This window comes from Drosophila kikkawai, chromosome 2R (assembly GCF_030179895.1).
Source record: "Drosophila kikkawai strain 14028-0561.14 chromosome 2R, DkikHiC1v2, whole genome shotgun sequence".
Taxonomy (NCBI): Eukaryota; Metazoa; Arthropoda; class Insecta; order Diptera; family Drosophilidae; genus Drosophila; species Drosophila kikkawai.
Genome location: NC_091729.1, coordinates 24,271,147 through 24,283,732, shown reverse-complemented (window position 1 = coordinate 24,283,732; position 12,586 = coordinate 24,271,147). Strand labels below are relative to the sequence as shown.

Below are 12,586 nucleotides of genomic sequence, written 5' to 3'. Positions count from 1 at the left end.
ATAAATAAAATCTAGCAAATTATTAAAATTAAAGTCACTTTACAGTATAACTGTTGGCTTTTGTAGCTCTTTGCACAAGGTCAGCATTCAAAGTAATTTTTTAGCAAAATAAATATATTTATATAAAGGAAAAACAAAATTAATAAAGTTGACAAGGAAATCTCTTGATCTCTTAATCTCAGCTAAGGACAGAACCCACCAAGATCTGAAGATGTTTGGAAACATCCTACGAACCCCTTCTGCCTGCCTGAACGAAGTCTGATCTGATCTACTTCGCACCTAGGACCTCCATAATACTTCATGGGCTATTTTAATTTATAGAAATTATTAGAAATACTATAACCAAAAAGAAAACTAAACAAAATCTGAGATGTCGATGCTGTGGTAACGCTGCAAGGATCCCAGCCGCGTGTGGGGAGATGGCCGCAGGCAGATCACACACTCCTCCGTGCTGAAAATCAACAATAATTAATGACAGCAAACAAGAGACAACAATAAATCGTTTATAAAAAATATAATACTTTAATCTGAGCTCTAAATGTGTAAACTATAGCATGCAAAAAATACTTATGGCCAACAAAATATATATAATAAGCATGCTCTAATGTAATATATAGTTTGTGGGGGGAAATCTCTGTGTCGTATACATAATTGTGTGCGGTGTGGTGGTGTTCATTCATAGTGTCCGGTGGGTACGGGACTTGTTGATGTCAGTCTACAAGAAAGAGGATAAACAAAACGGAAAAGAACCCAGGTGAGAAACGAAATAATAAAGAGTCATCAAAGACAGGCATGCAGATAAATCAAATAGTATATTGGAAAGGAAATAAACTACAGCAGGTGTTAGTAAGCGAAACGAGTGCAATTTAGCTCTGGGTATATTAGTGTTTAGTGTTTAGAGGGGAAAGCATATACATGAGCATTGCGTATACGCACCGGAGACTTTCGGTTCGCGATCTCAGCGAGTAGTCTTTGGAGGCGCGATGCCTGAAATGGAAATTAACTGGTTAAGTGACAACAACGACGACGAGGACTACATAGCAGCCAGAAAGCCACACCAACTAAATAGTGCAAAACACATAGTGTAAAGCCAATATATATATATATATATAGTAGCGAGTGGCATTTTCTAAAATATATATTTAGTTTTTCAAATATATATATATTTTTAAAATTAATTGAAAGATAAACCCCTCTTACCTGTGGTGTCATAATGCACCCCCTTGAACTCCTCGAAGCAGGGCAAAACTGCCAGACTCCCAGCATTGGTTCGGGGCCAACACAGCACGGAATCGAAGGAACTGGGACATTGTAAAATCTGTAAAAAAACACACAGCTGACTATAGTTTGGGGGCCAAGAAAAACATAGTTTCCAAAGGCTGAGATAAATATTTTCAGCCTTTTAATGATGCTGATGCTGCACGGTCATTAAGTTTCTCACTCTCTCTCTCCCTGGCTAAACGGAACCGACCTAACTCAATCCCATTAAAACCGATTGTACAGCCGATTTATGCGTTCCAGCTGACATAGTATCTTTATGTGTTCATCTCCAGCGCCCTCGCTGCTGGGCTTGTACTTTTATAGTTCTGACGCACTCGGAACCCAACAGAATTTCCAAAAATTCTACAAATATGCATATGTACATTTATATATATACCAGAGAATCACCCGCTGTTATTTATATATTTGCAGTGGCGATGAAATTGTTTATTTCGCACAGATATACAGATATATGGAATATATATATATTTATAATATTAATGTTAAGTATACACGATCGGTCGACGGCGGCGTCTGAGCTTCCATTGATATTTTTTATGGGCCTTATCAGCTGACATTGCACAATACCGAAGCACCTGGAGAATCGCCAAGGAATTCCTTTCAATTCTTTTATTGTCTTCTCCGCTGATAAGCTAAAGCTCTTGGCTGACAGCTAATGCGATCGGACTTAGCCACGCGACACTGAGAGTTGTCAACGAATAAGCCAAACATGAGGGGGAATTCCGCTCCAATATTTGTCTTTGCTTTTTTGATTTTCACTCATTAGTCAGCTATATTAACTTAATATTTGTGTCCACAGAATTAACGCCCTTGAAACTTGCCGGTCGCTGTGCCTGCCCCTTTGATCGTATTTATAAATTCGGGATGAACGATAAACAAAAATGGCAAAACGCAGCCTCAAGTGGGTTTCCTTGGCTTTTATTTTGTTTACAGCCAAGAGGAATACATAAATAAATATTTATTGGGGGTTTGCATTTTCCGGAAATAAAATTTGCCTAGAATATTTGCACAAAAATTAATCCAAAAGACCGCTGTGTGCTGCCTAGGTTTCCCAACGGAACAGAGATTGACAGCCGGATGGATGGATGGATGGATGGGAGGGAAGGCAATTATTCTTCCAGAAAGAATATGGATCAATTAGCGCCAACGATTAATTGGTAAATTTCGTTCAAATGGCCCAGAAAAAATCAATTGTTTCTTTAAAACAATGGGTAATTAAAAAATATTTATAGGATGGCTTGTTGCCTTTGGCGATTGTTGTTATGATTGGCTTCGTAAAAATGTTGATTGTATGTGATGAATTGATGGAGATGACTTGCTGAGTAAAGCATGATATTTATTTATTTATTTTCAAGAATTTATTTGTAGAAAAGTGCAATTTATATTATTTTTCAGACATTTTTAAGTGCTTTAGTTATTGTTTTAGGAAGATTGTATGGGGAAAGTTGCAGGAAATCTTTAATTCAAGACATTTAAACATTTATTTGAAGCTTTGAAGTTTATTAAAAAAATATTTGTAATGAAAAATAGGCCCAACAATCTAAATCTTTGAAGAATTTCAAACTTTTCAATGTTCTTGTAGACAGATAACGATCTAAAATCTATTAACTTTGTTGTGGTTCCATGTCTAAATATGACTTGGAGCTATTATTAATTTTTCAAGCATTTCCCAAGCTCATATTCCATTGACCTTAGCTTTAATTGCTTTATTTCTTAATACTGGCATTCGAAGAATGATTAAATTAATAACTCCCTCGATAGCCTCTTTTACAGATAAATCAATTAGGTGGCTTATTGATCCATATATGTACGATTATAGCAGCTTATAATTAAGTACATGAAACGGTTTAGTGTGGCGTAAAATTGCCGAGTTCCTGGATTGGCTAACAAACAACTTACTAGTCGCTGGCTCTAATTAGTTTTTACATATAAACTTGGCTAAATAGAGGAACTGGGACTGGGACTGTCTGGGAATTTATGTGCTGCGGTCCCTCTGGGAAACTAAATCCTCCTCCTTAGTGGAATATATATACATATAACATATATAGAGGGAGCACCAAGGACAACTCACCCGCTTGCCACCGGCTGCCGCCGCTTGGAGCTCCTCCAGCTCCTGCTGGTGCTGACACTGCTGCGTGCGGTTGACGAGGAGCGCCCCACTGTGCGGCTGCTGGGCGCCAATTAGGGCGCTGGCCCGCTGCAGCATGTCCAGCGAGAAGTTGGCTATGACGTTGGCCAAATCCTCCTGCGAGGCGTCATCCAGGCTATCCACCAGTGCCCGCAAATCGTCGTCGGCCATGAGGCTTGGCTGGCTCCTCCTCCACGGATGAGCGATGCGTTGCAATATGGCGATGGAGGACCTGTCAGCGAGGCGTCTCCGCTCCTGGCACTTTCTCTCGAACGATGCGGACGATGCGCAATTAAATGGAATCTGGACAAATAAACCGCCAGCGTGGGTGCAAGAAAAAAAATGTATAGGGGAAACGTTCTTCATATCTTCGTTTATCAGATAAAGCAAAGACTGGAGAGTCGAAAAGATCCGAGAGGCGAGAACCCTGAACCCAAAGAGCAGCATCCCCAAGGGTGCTGCTGTACTGATTGAGGGAAATAAATAAATATATATACTAGATCACTAAACACTCTTCATTTCTGCGCGGAAAACTTTCTGGAAAGGTGTTTTCATCTTTTACTGTATACAAATTATAATAAAAATCTGTTCAAATAAGGCATGAGCCACTCACGTGACCCTGGGTGGGGGTGAGGAGTGAGTCTGCTTTATGGTGGGAGTGTCAGTGGGCTCAGATTAAATGTAGATAGATAACCCACAGCACAATCTTTATGGACAGCCCCAAGAGTGGCACCAGAGTGGGTGGTGATGGCCAGAAAAGAGGTGAAGCTCCCTCTCTCTCCGAATGGCGGCAAATACCCAGTAATTGAACGCTCCAGACCGTCTGTCAATATAATTTGGGGGCGAACGCGAAACCCGATCAATTACAGCGTCGTCGTCATCGTCACCCCCATTAGATCCCCATTAGCTGCCATAACTCCCAGCCCCGCCGATAATATTTGCCATAAGCTGTTGTCGTAATGAAGATTGCAGGGCACAGATAACCTTTCCGATTCACACGGGTAAAAACGAGTTTTTGAAAAAGCTATTAAATGGGTCTTGATATGAAGATGATAATTTGACCATGTTTACACCGCTAGTTATTTAGACAATTCTCTTACGATTTTAGATGCATTATTAAAGGGGAGATTTCTAGCTTAGATTTTGTATCATTCAAGTATTAATATAACTTTAACCTTTGGTAATTAAGTCATGAACTTCAACCTAACAAAAGAAAATACCTTTTGTATCTTCTGAATTTCTAAGGATGGATTAATTACTCCATGTTCCTCATCTCCATATGCCACATATATATATATATACTCCTTAGTCATATGTAAAATCAGCAGTCACGCACAATCATTACGTTGCAACAATTAAGATACAAAAGGTCGCCGGAATAAGAGTAATTAAACTAGGACGACGGCCGTAACTTTATCTGTTAATTGTGGAAGGGCGTAGGACTGTGACAGATGTGTAAACCAGACCCAAGTACATAGTACGTTTTCACCTGGCGACGGCGGTGTGTACCTGCTCAATGGAGCCCAGCCAAACAGCCAGCCAGCACCACACAGTGATTAAAACAAAGAGTGTCAAGTTATTTATTAATGAACAAATACCATGGCAGCGAGCTGCTCCACGGGTCGCCGACTCATCCCATCTCATCTCATCTCACATCTCATCGCGCAGCATCGCACGCACAAAGCTGGAAGTAGATGGAGCAGGAGGAGCTTTGTCAATGTCAAGTTGAGGGAGATAACATGGCATTTGTGCCCCTGCATATGGCGGCTATGGACCATGGATAATGTCATGGCTTCTGGCTCGTCAAGTGTTTCGGTATGCAGGTGGGCCATCTTGCATTGCTGGCCCGCTCTCTCTCTCTCTCTCTGGTTAATTATGGTCTATAAATAGCCCGCAACAACTTTGATCTCTGGCCAGGGCCAGGTACAAGCAGCAGGTGCACTTGCACCACCTTGCCAGCAAAGGAATCTGACTAAACAATTTCAGGTGGGTGCTCTGCCTTTCTCTTCTGGCCGGAATTCTTAAAGAATCTTTCTCTTTTTCTCTTCCTGAATTATTGTAATTGTTTTTTAAGTAATTTTTATGTATAAATTCAAGTTTTACTACTTTAAATTCCATTTTATCTAGTATAATTAATGTGAGATATCTAAAAAACCAAGTCATAAGTAAATAATATTATTTCTTGTAAGAAAAAAATTTCAATTAAATAGAAATCAGATCCTGCAAGTTGCCCTTCTACTCTCCCTATTCCCTTTAGTTATTTCAATCTCTTCAACTCCCACCCATCCACCTACCCTCTGCTCCCTACGGCGTGCAAATATTTGCCTTCAATCCTGAAATGGCCAAACATCTGGCCACAGAAGTCGTCATGCCACAATCTTAAGCTCCCTCTCCACAGAACCCACAACCCATGAAACACGAAAAGAAGCAGCGATTTATTTATGGGCCTTAGCAAACAAGCGCATTATTTGGACGAGCGCGTGCTGCTGTTTATCACGATGATTATGATGATCATAATAATAATAATAATAATGGTAATTAGCATCCATGTCATTTGGAGCCAATGGAAAGGCGACTAATCTGGCCTTAAATGCGCCACAATTGGCTGCCGCCGAAGTAAACATTTCAACCGTTTTGACCAATGTAAATAATAACAGTCAGGAGGAGTCTTTAGCGGTGGTGCAACAGGGCGTATGCCTAATATTCGCTAGCCACCGCTTGGATGATTTATGGAGTGTCCAAACAAATGAAAATTAATTGGCAATCGGCATGTGTGCAACCAGGGGGAAGGGTAAGTTGAGAAGGCCAACGAAGATGGACATGCAATCCAAAACATGCGCATTGTTCGAGCCATCAAAGTCGGTCGATTAGTAATCTCTATTGTTGTGTGTGGGAGCTGCGAGCCAGGAGAGCTTTTTTCTCCACTATTTTTAATTGTCAATCGGAATGAAATCGTGTACCTACATGATAATTTTCAATTAAAATTGCTTGCTTCATGAATGAGTAATAATAATGAGGAAGAGAGTGCTGTAAATTGTTTCCATTTCCTTGTAATATTAATTGCATCCATCACAGACATTATGATTAACAGGAGGCCTTAATGAAATCACTGCGGAGTCCTGGTGAGAATTCAATTATTTACTTGTGGATTTTAATAGTATTTTTTGAGCTCTTGAATAAATAATAATGGAATTACTGCACTGGCATTTGTAATGTCAATCTATTAACACAGTAGGTGTCATTTGTAATAATGGTGTTATGACACTTGATTGTGGCATGGAAAATAATAATGATATTATGACACTACATTGTGGCCTGGAAAATAATAATAGTGCTATGACACTATGCATATTGTGACTTTGAATTTAATAATGGTATTTTGACACTATATTGTGAAAGAATAAATATTGAAAAAGAAAAATTTGCTCTTTGCTTGATTTTTTTTCAGTAAATAGGGTATGGTAACGCCTTTATTTTACTTGTATTTTTATACCCTTGCAGGGTATTATAATTTCAGTCAGAAGTTTGCAACGCAGTGAAGGAGACGTTTCCGACCCTATAAAGTATATATATTCTTGATCAGCATCAACAGGGGAATCTTTCTAGATATGTCCGGAAGAAATCGATTTTTTGGCCATTTTTGCAAAATTTTATAAGGGGTTACATCATTAAAATTTTTGATTTTGTTAAAAAATTGAATTTTCAAAATTTTTAAATGAAGTATGCAGATTTATTAACTGTAGAAAATCTTGCACAGAACAGTTTTCCGATTTAAAATTAATGCTCTTTTGGCCGAGTTATGCTATTTTTAATTTTAAAAAAAATCAAGAAGTTTTTTAATATAAAAAATCCGATTTTATAATACAAAATAATATTTTTCTAAGTCAAGGATTCATTTCCGACCCCATAAACCATATATATTCTTGATCAGCATCAACAGGGGAATCTTTCTAGATATGTCAGAAAGAAATCGATTTTTTGGCCATTTTTGAAAAATTTTATAAGGGGTAACATCATTAAAATTAGCATAAATGCCCAAAAATTTTGATTTCTTAAAATTTTAAATTTGGTATGCAGTTTTTTTAAATTAATAAAAACTAACACAAAACTGCTTTCCGAATCGAAATTAATGAATTTTTGGCTTAGTATGATATATTTTAATTGTTACCTGCAAGGGTATACAAACTTTGGCTGGCCAAAGTTAGCTTTCTTTCTTGTTTAGTTAGTAATATTTTAATAAAAGCATAAATCTTAGTTTTTGTAATTTCTTCACTTTATTAGTGTCATACTTTCAGCTCAATACATACATTTAATATGAGGTAAGCAAAGCCATTATCCTGCATTTATTTTTCAGCGATTTCCTCGAACTCAATTCATGCAAATATGCAAATTGTGTGATTTGAAATTCATTTAGATTCCACGTAAATAAGCAAAAAAAAAAATAATATATTTCTTTACCTTTTTGAGAAGCTACGAAAGTGACAATTACAACTGGCCTTCTTCCGAGTTTTGTATAGAAATTAGACCTTTCTCCATAGATAAAGTCTTTCCAAATATCAATAACTGACTTTTCCCTCGATTTCCAACACTCTTATCTTTAGAATCAATTAAAATACTTAAAGCCAATGCCATATGACAGTGTCACACTGCGTGATAAAAGGCACGTAAATGAAATGTACAAAGACATACGGAAAAAAGGTAATAAAAATTATGGGCAAGCAGGAAGGAGGCAGAAGCAGTAGCAGTTTATGAATGAATGAGCCCGGTCAGCGAAGCGTGTAGAAAAGTCAGAAGTCAGCGCCGTCAGCTGGCAGACAAATTAAATCGAAACGAATCGAATCGAATGGCATCGCATCGCAGAGCGGGACGAGGCGGTGGATATGGCTATGGCGAATTAAATCGAACCGAATGGAATGGCAGACGCAGTCAGGCGCTATCATATCGTTATTTATGGTTTTGGCCGGCCGAAAGCAAATAAATAGATGGGTTCGAGCCTCGTCATCCGCCCCGGCAACATCCCATCCCATCCTTATCCTCTTTTGCTCGGGCCCGCATTAATTCCGTGGACAGTAGAACCGTAAAACAGGGCAATCTACGGCCAAGCCAACACACACACACCGCCCACACGGACACGGGGAAAGTTTACAAATTAAAAGAAAATTGAATCGAAACCAAAGACACACACACACAACCAGAGCAAAGCAGAGCAGAACTTGGGCCACACGGCGTATGAGCAACTCGAAACGATATCAAGCATACGCCGCGTTGCCAGACGACTTCATTTCATATGCTCACTAATTTTATTGCCTTACAACGGCATAACAAATTCTCAAGATGCTTTGAACTCGCTGGAAGCTTTAGATTTGCAGGGGCGACCTGTAAAGTTGCCAAAAAGAAGCAGCAGGAATAAACTTGAATAAAGTAAAAATAAAACAACAAATATTTTCCTTTTCATTTGCAATTTTTAAACAAGTTTCAGTAACTGAGGAGCTGCGGGCATTTTATTGCCTGTTGCAGGTTGGCAGGTGAAGCGGAGGAGGAGGACTAAGGCCAGGAGTCATGGCAATACTCGTAATAAGGCCACCCCCGCCACGAACACGCCACACAGAGATACATAAATATGATGTAATTTTAAAATTTCATGAGTTCATGTAAAGTTTGTTTTATCTGCTTTATGGCAGAGCAAACGAGCGAGCATTGCCAGTGGCAGTGTTTCTCCATGCAGAAGGGGTTCACCTAGACAGGCCGCCTGCAGGCATCGTGGAGTGCAAACTACGAGCAGCTGCTCTGGAGAAGCAGCAATCAATACATACTTATTAGAAAATTCAATTAGTTAACTGCGGGCGGTTGCCATTCATCTTTGGTGCAAAAACAGACACTTTGCATGAAGAAGAGCACTTGGAGAAATATTTGAGAAGTTTATTGTTAAACTTATATTAAGATAATCGTTAAAAGTATTACTAATTATTAATGGAATTATTTATAGAAATTTGTAGGTACAAAATTCTTCAAATTCTATTTTTTAATTGATACTTTATTTATAGGAAATTGTAGTTCAAATTCAATTATGTTAACTTTAATATTATTACTTTGTATTACTTATTATTAATGGAATTATTTATAGAAATTTTCAAGTATTTCTCAATTTCTCTCATTCAACATTCAAGTATCTTGTTCTCCGTGTAAAAATAAAGTGTTTACTGCTCTTCACAATATTGAGAAAGACAGTCAGCATCTTGGCAAACACACAAAATGCATTTAGAGTACGTACGAGTATTCAGATCGAGGGAAACCCTCTTCTCCGACCCACTTACACTCGAAAGCCATTTGCAAATTTTCAGCAAACCACAAGCCTCCTGCCCGCCTCCCTTTTCTCTCCTTAAATTCTGCTCTTGTTTCGGCCTCCTTACAATCGAGTATAATTAAATTTACGTATTTACTTAACAATTCATATTCGAGAGTCATAAACAATTTGCCCCCAGTTGTGGCCCGAACTCCGTTTGCTTTTTTATTCGCTGTTTGCTTTTCGGGAACCCGTGGCGGCCTAATGAATCGAGGGAGGAGAGGAGCTGGGAACTGAGAAACTGGGAACTGGGGAATATGCATTATATATACCTATATAGATGCGGGGTGAATATTACAAATGTTTATCTTTGCTCAATTACAACAATACCGGCAGCGTTGGCCATGTGCGAAGGCGGGGGTGCAGATCTGAAATATGCATGAGATTTTCCAGGGAACACATAGCATTTTGAAATGCAATGAAAAAGAGAGAATAAGAGGAAGCCGCCCCATCCTGCCGGAAAGGAATTAATTAAAAAATCCCATACTCTCGGCCTTCCACCTCAGGATGCAGGAAACAAAGAGGCAGAGGAAGAGAGCAGGATATAGAGCGGGTAATACAGAGAGAGATAAAAAAGGGAGCGGGAGCCAAACAGGACATGAACATGGTGTCCCCAATCACCTCGAGGCACTACTCCTCCGCCTGTAAACGAGTCGTAAACATGCAAATGGAGCACAAACATTTGCATATATGAGATAAAATCAAGCCAAAGCGAAACTAGCAAGGAATCCATTCGCATACATTGAAGAAAAATGTTTATATTTTTATAAATAGTGAAATATAACCTTGGAAATTATCTAGTTTTGGAGTCTTGTCAAAGAAAATATTGATAAAATTAAGTCTCAAGATAATTAAAATTTAAATTTATTGAATTGGATATTATTTTAGTGATAATTTTTGAACAGATTTTCGGCTAAGAAGCTCACATGCTTAAATAATATGTTTGTAGTCTCAGTTGCTGCTTTTCCTCTATGATAAGATTAATATTTTATTGACACTTTTTTATATGTCAAGATCGAAGTATTTTTAGCAGTGCAAAGCCATGGGAATAGGTCGTTAAATTAAATTATTAAGAACTTGATATGTTTTCATTTATGGGAAATAAAATTTAATGATTTCTTTAACAAAAGACATGAAATTATATATAAAACCTAATCTTCTACTGGGAATAATAATAGATCACTCAGATTTTTATACTTTACATACTTTTAAGTTATAGAAAATTAAACAATTAAGACTGGATGTATATTAAGAAAAAGTACAATATTTCTGTAGGATATGAAACAATTAAAACTGATTTCAAACGAACTTACATTTTAGTTTGCTATTAAAGATTCCCTTTAAAATAAGTATAAAGTTTTATAATAATTTTCCTAAATAAAATAAACATCTTTGAGGTGTACATAAAACTTGTAACTTTTCTTCCTGTGCACCAGATGCTCCCTGCTCCTTCTTTTCTCATTCCCCACCCCTTCCTGCCACCCCTCGGTTTCACCTCAGTAATTTGTTTTCGCCTTTTGTGAAGCTGGCAGCGGATAATCTGACGGCCATTGAGTCTAATCAGACGTTTATTCTTCAATTTAAAGTCTATTTGCGGACTTCTCCATTGTTTGCTAATGGGAGCAAGCTGCTAAGTGATCATCGCCACTTGGTCGTGGATGTGGATGTGAATGTGCCCCGTGGCGCTCTAAAAGATTTGCCCAAAAATGAGGAATGTTTTTCGGCTTCGATATTTGCTGTATTTGTTAACCAGTGCCCGAGGAATGGAGGATCGCGGGAGATCTTGGCGAGAACACTATATTGGATCGCCATTGGGGGTCAGGGTTTCACGCTCCCGCAAAACTGTCGGCTAAATGCTGGAATTAGCGCCTCTCCTTAGCACTCACATGGGCTTTGCTGCTTGTTGCTGTTTTTCTTTTCTTTTCTTTTCTTTTCTTTTCTTTTCTTTTCTTGAAGCTTTAAACGTTTATCGCCTTTTTATCATTATCATTTATTTGTTTGCATTACTTAACACACACGCACACACACCGGGACACACTCGCGAGACTCGATCGCGGAATGACACATTAAAGACTTTAATTTTAGACGAAAACAAAATCAAATCACTTCCGAAAAACACCGAAAAAATGCGGGGCAAACTAAGCCTGCGGCGCTTTTGGATGGATGCCTGGGATGCTGCGCAAGATTATCAAAGCATCTGTCCGGATGGCGATTACAAACGGTGATAGTAATGAAGCGATGACGACGACGACGACGGCGGCGGCGACACGCGTCCAATGGCGGCCAAAGACAGCGCCAAACTGCGGCCAACGGGGCGTATGAAAACGAGAGCTTTGCGGAAAAGCACACGAACACATGGAACCACCGAACACCGAACACCGAGCACCAAGCACCGAGCACCTCTCACGGAGGCAGGATACAACACCAGTTGAAGTCGGCCCGGCGGCAACAAGTTGGAGGTGGAAAGAGCTTCGTGAGCAGCGCGCCAGTGGGAGAGCGAAAAGCTTCCCAAGAGACCGGCGTTTTCTTTCGGTTCGAGTAAAAGTGAGTATTTTGTGTTTTGTTTTTTTGTATTTTTTGTATTTGCCTTCAATTGACACTGCTGACCACAGATTGCAGCGCAATAGCCGGCGATGGTGATAGCAATTGCCTGTCACCTGCAATTGACACTCAAGCTGAATGGCCACGGTAAATGGGTTTTGTCCACTTTCAACGGGAATAAGGCATTTAATACCCTAGGGAGGGCAATGGCTAGTCCCCGAAAGTGCTTAAAGCTGGCTCTTTACCTTCTCAATCAGAAGATTAAGAGCAGTTAACTCTGTCATTCCGTTTAC

The 12,586-nt window shown here is 39.0% G+C and overlaps 1 protein-coding gene across 6 annotated transcripts; it reads right to left on the bottom strand.

Moving 5' to 3' along the window:
- Nucleotides 1–4: 4 nt before the first annotated feature.
- Dh44-R2 (Diuretic hormone 44 receptor 2) lies at nucleotides 5–12,041 on the bottom strand. Of its 6 annotated transcripts, none has more exons than XM_070284002.1 (5): nucleotides 11,639–12,041; nucleotides 3,353–3,712; nucleotides 1,201–1,318; nucleotides 937–1,003; nucleotides 5–451 (listed from the first exon to the last, which is right to left on the bottom strand). In XM_070284002.1, exons 2-5 carry the CDS (start codon nucleotides 3,578–3,580, stop codon nucleotides 355–357), a joined length of 510 nt encoding a protein of 169 aa, XP_070140103.1. In that variant the 5' UTR covers nucleotides 3,581–3,712; nucleotides 11,639–12,041; the 3' UTR covers nucleotides 5–354. The 6 variants fall into 6 exon arrangements, with proteins under 6 accessions (XP_070140103.1, XP_041632871.1, XP_070140104.1 ...); XM_070284003.1 differs by having other exon boundaries at nucleotides 385–451; nucleotides 937–987; XM_017164277.3 differs by lacking the exon at nucleotides 5–451 and adding an exon at nucleotides 500–715.
- Nucleotides 12,042–12,586: the final 545 nt, after the last annotated feature.

What these genes read in the sequence shown, in the direction of transcription:
- Dh44-R2 (XM_070284002.1), bottom strand. Translation starts at nt 3,580, where the DNA reads ATGGCCGACGACGATTTGCGGGCACTGGTGGATAGCCTGGATGACGCC. An exon ending in CGGCAGCCGGTGGCAAGCGG is followed by an intron (nt 1,319 to 3,352) that starts GTGAGTTGTCCT and finishes GTTTTTTTACAG; the next exon opens with ATTTTACAATGTCCCAGTTC. An exon ending in GGTGCATTATGACACCACAG is followed by an intron (nt 1,004 to 1,200) that starts GTAAGAGGGGTT and finishes TCACTTAACCAG; the next exon opens with TTAATTTCCATTTCAGGCAT.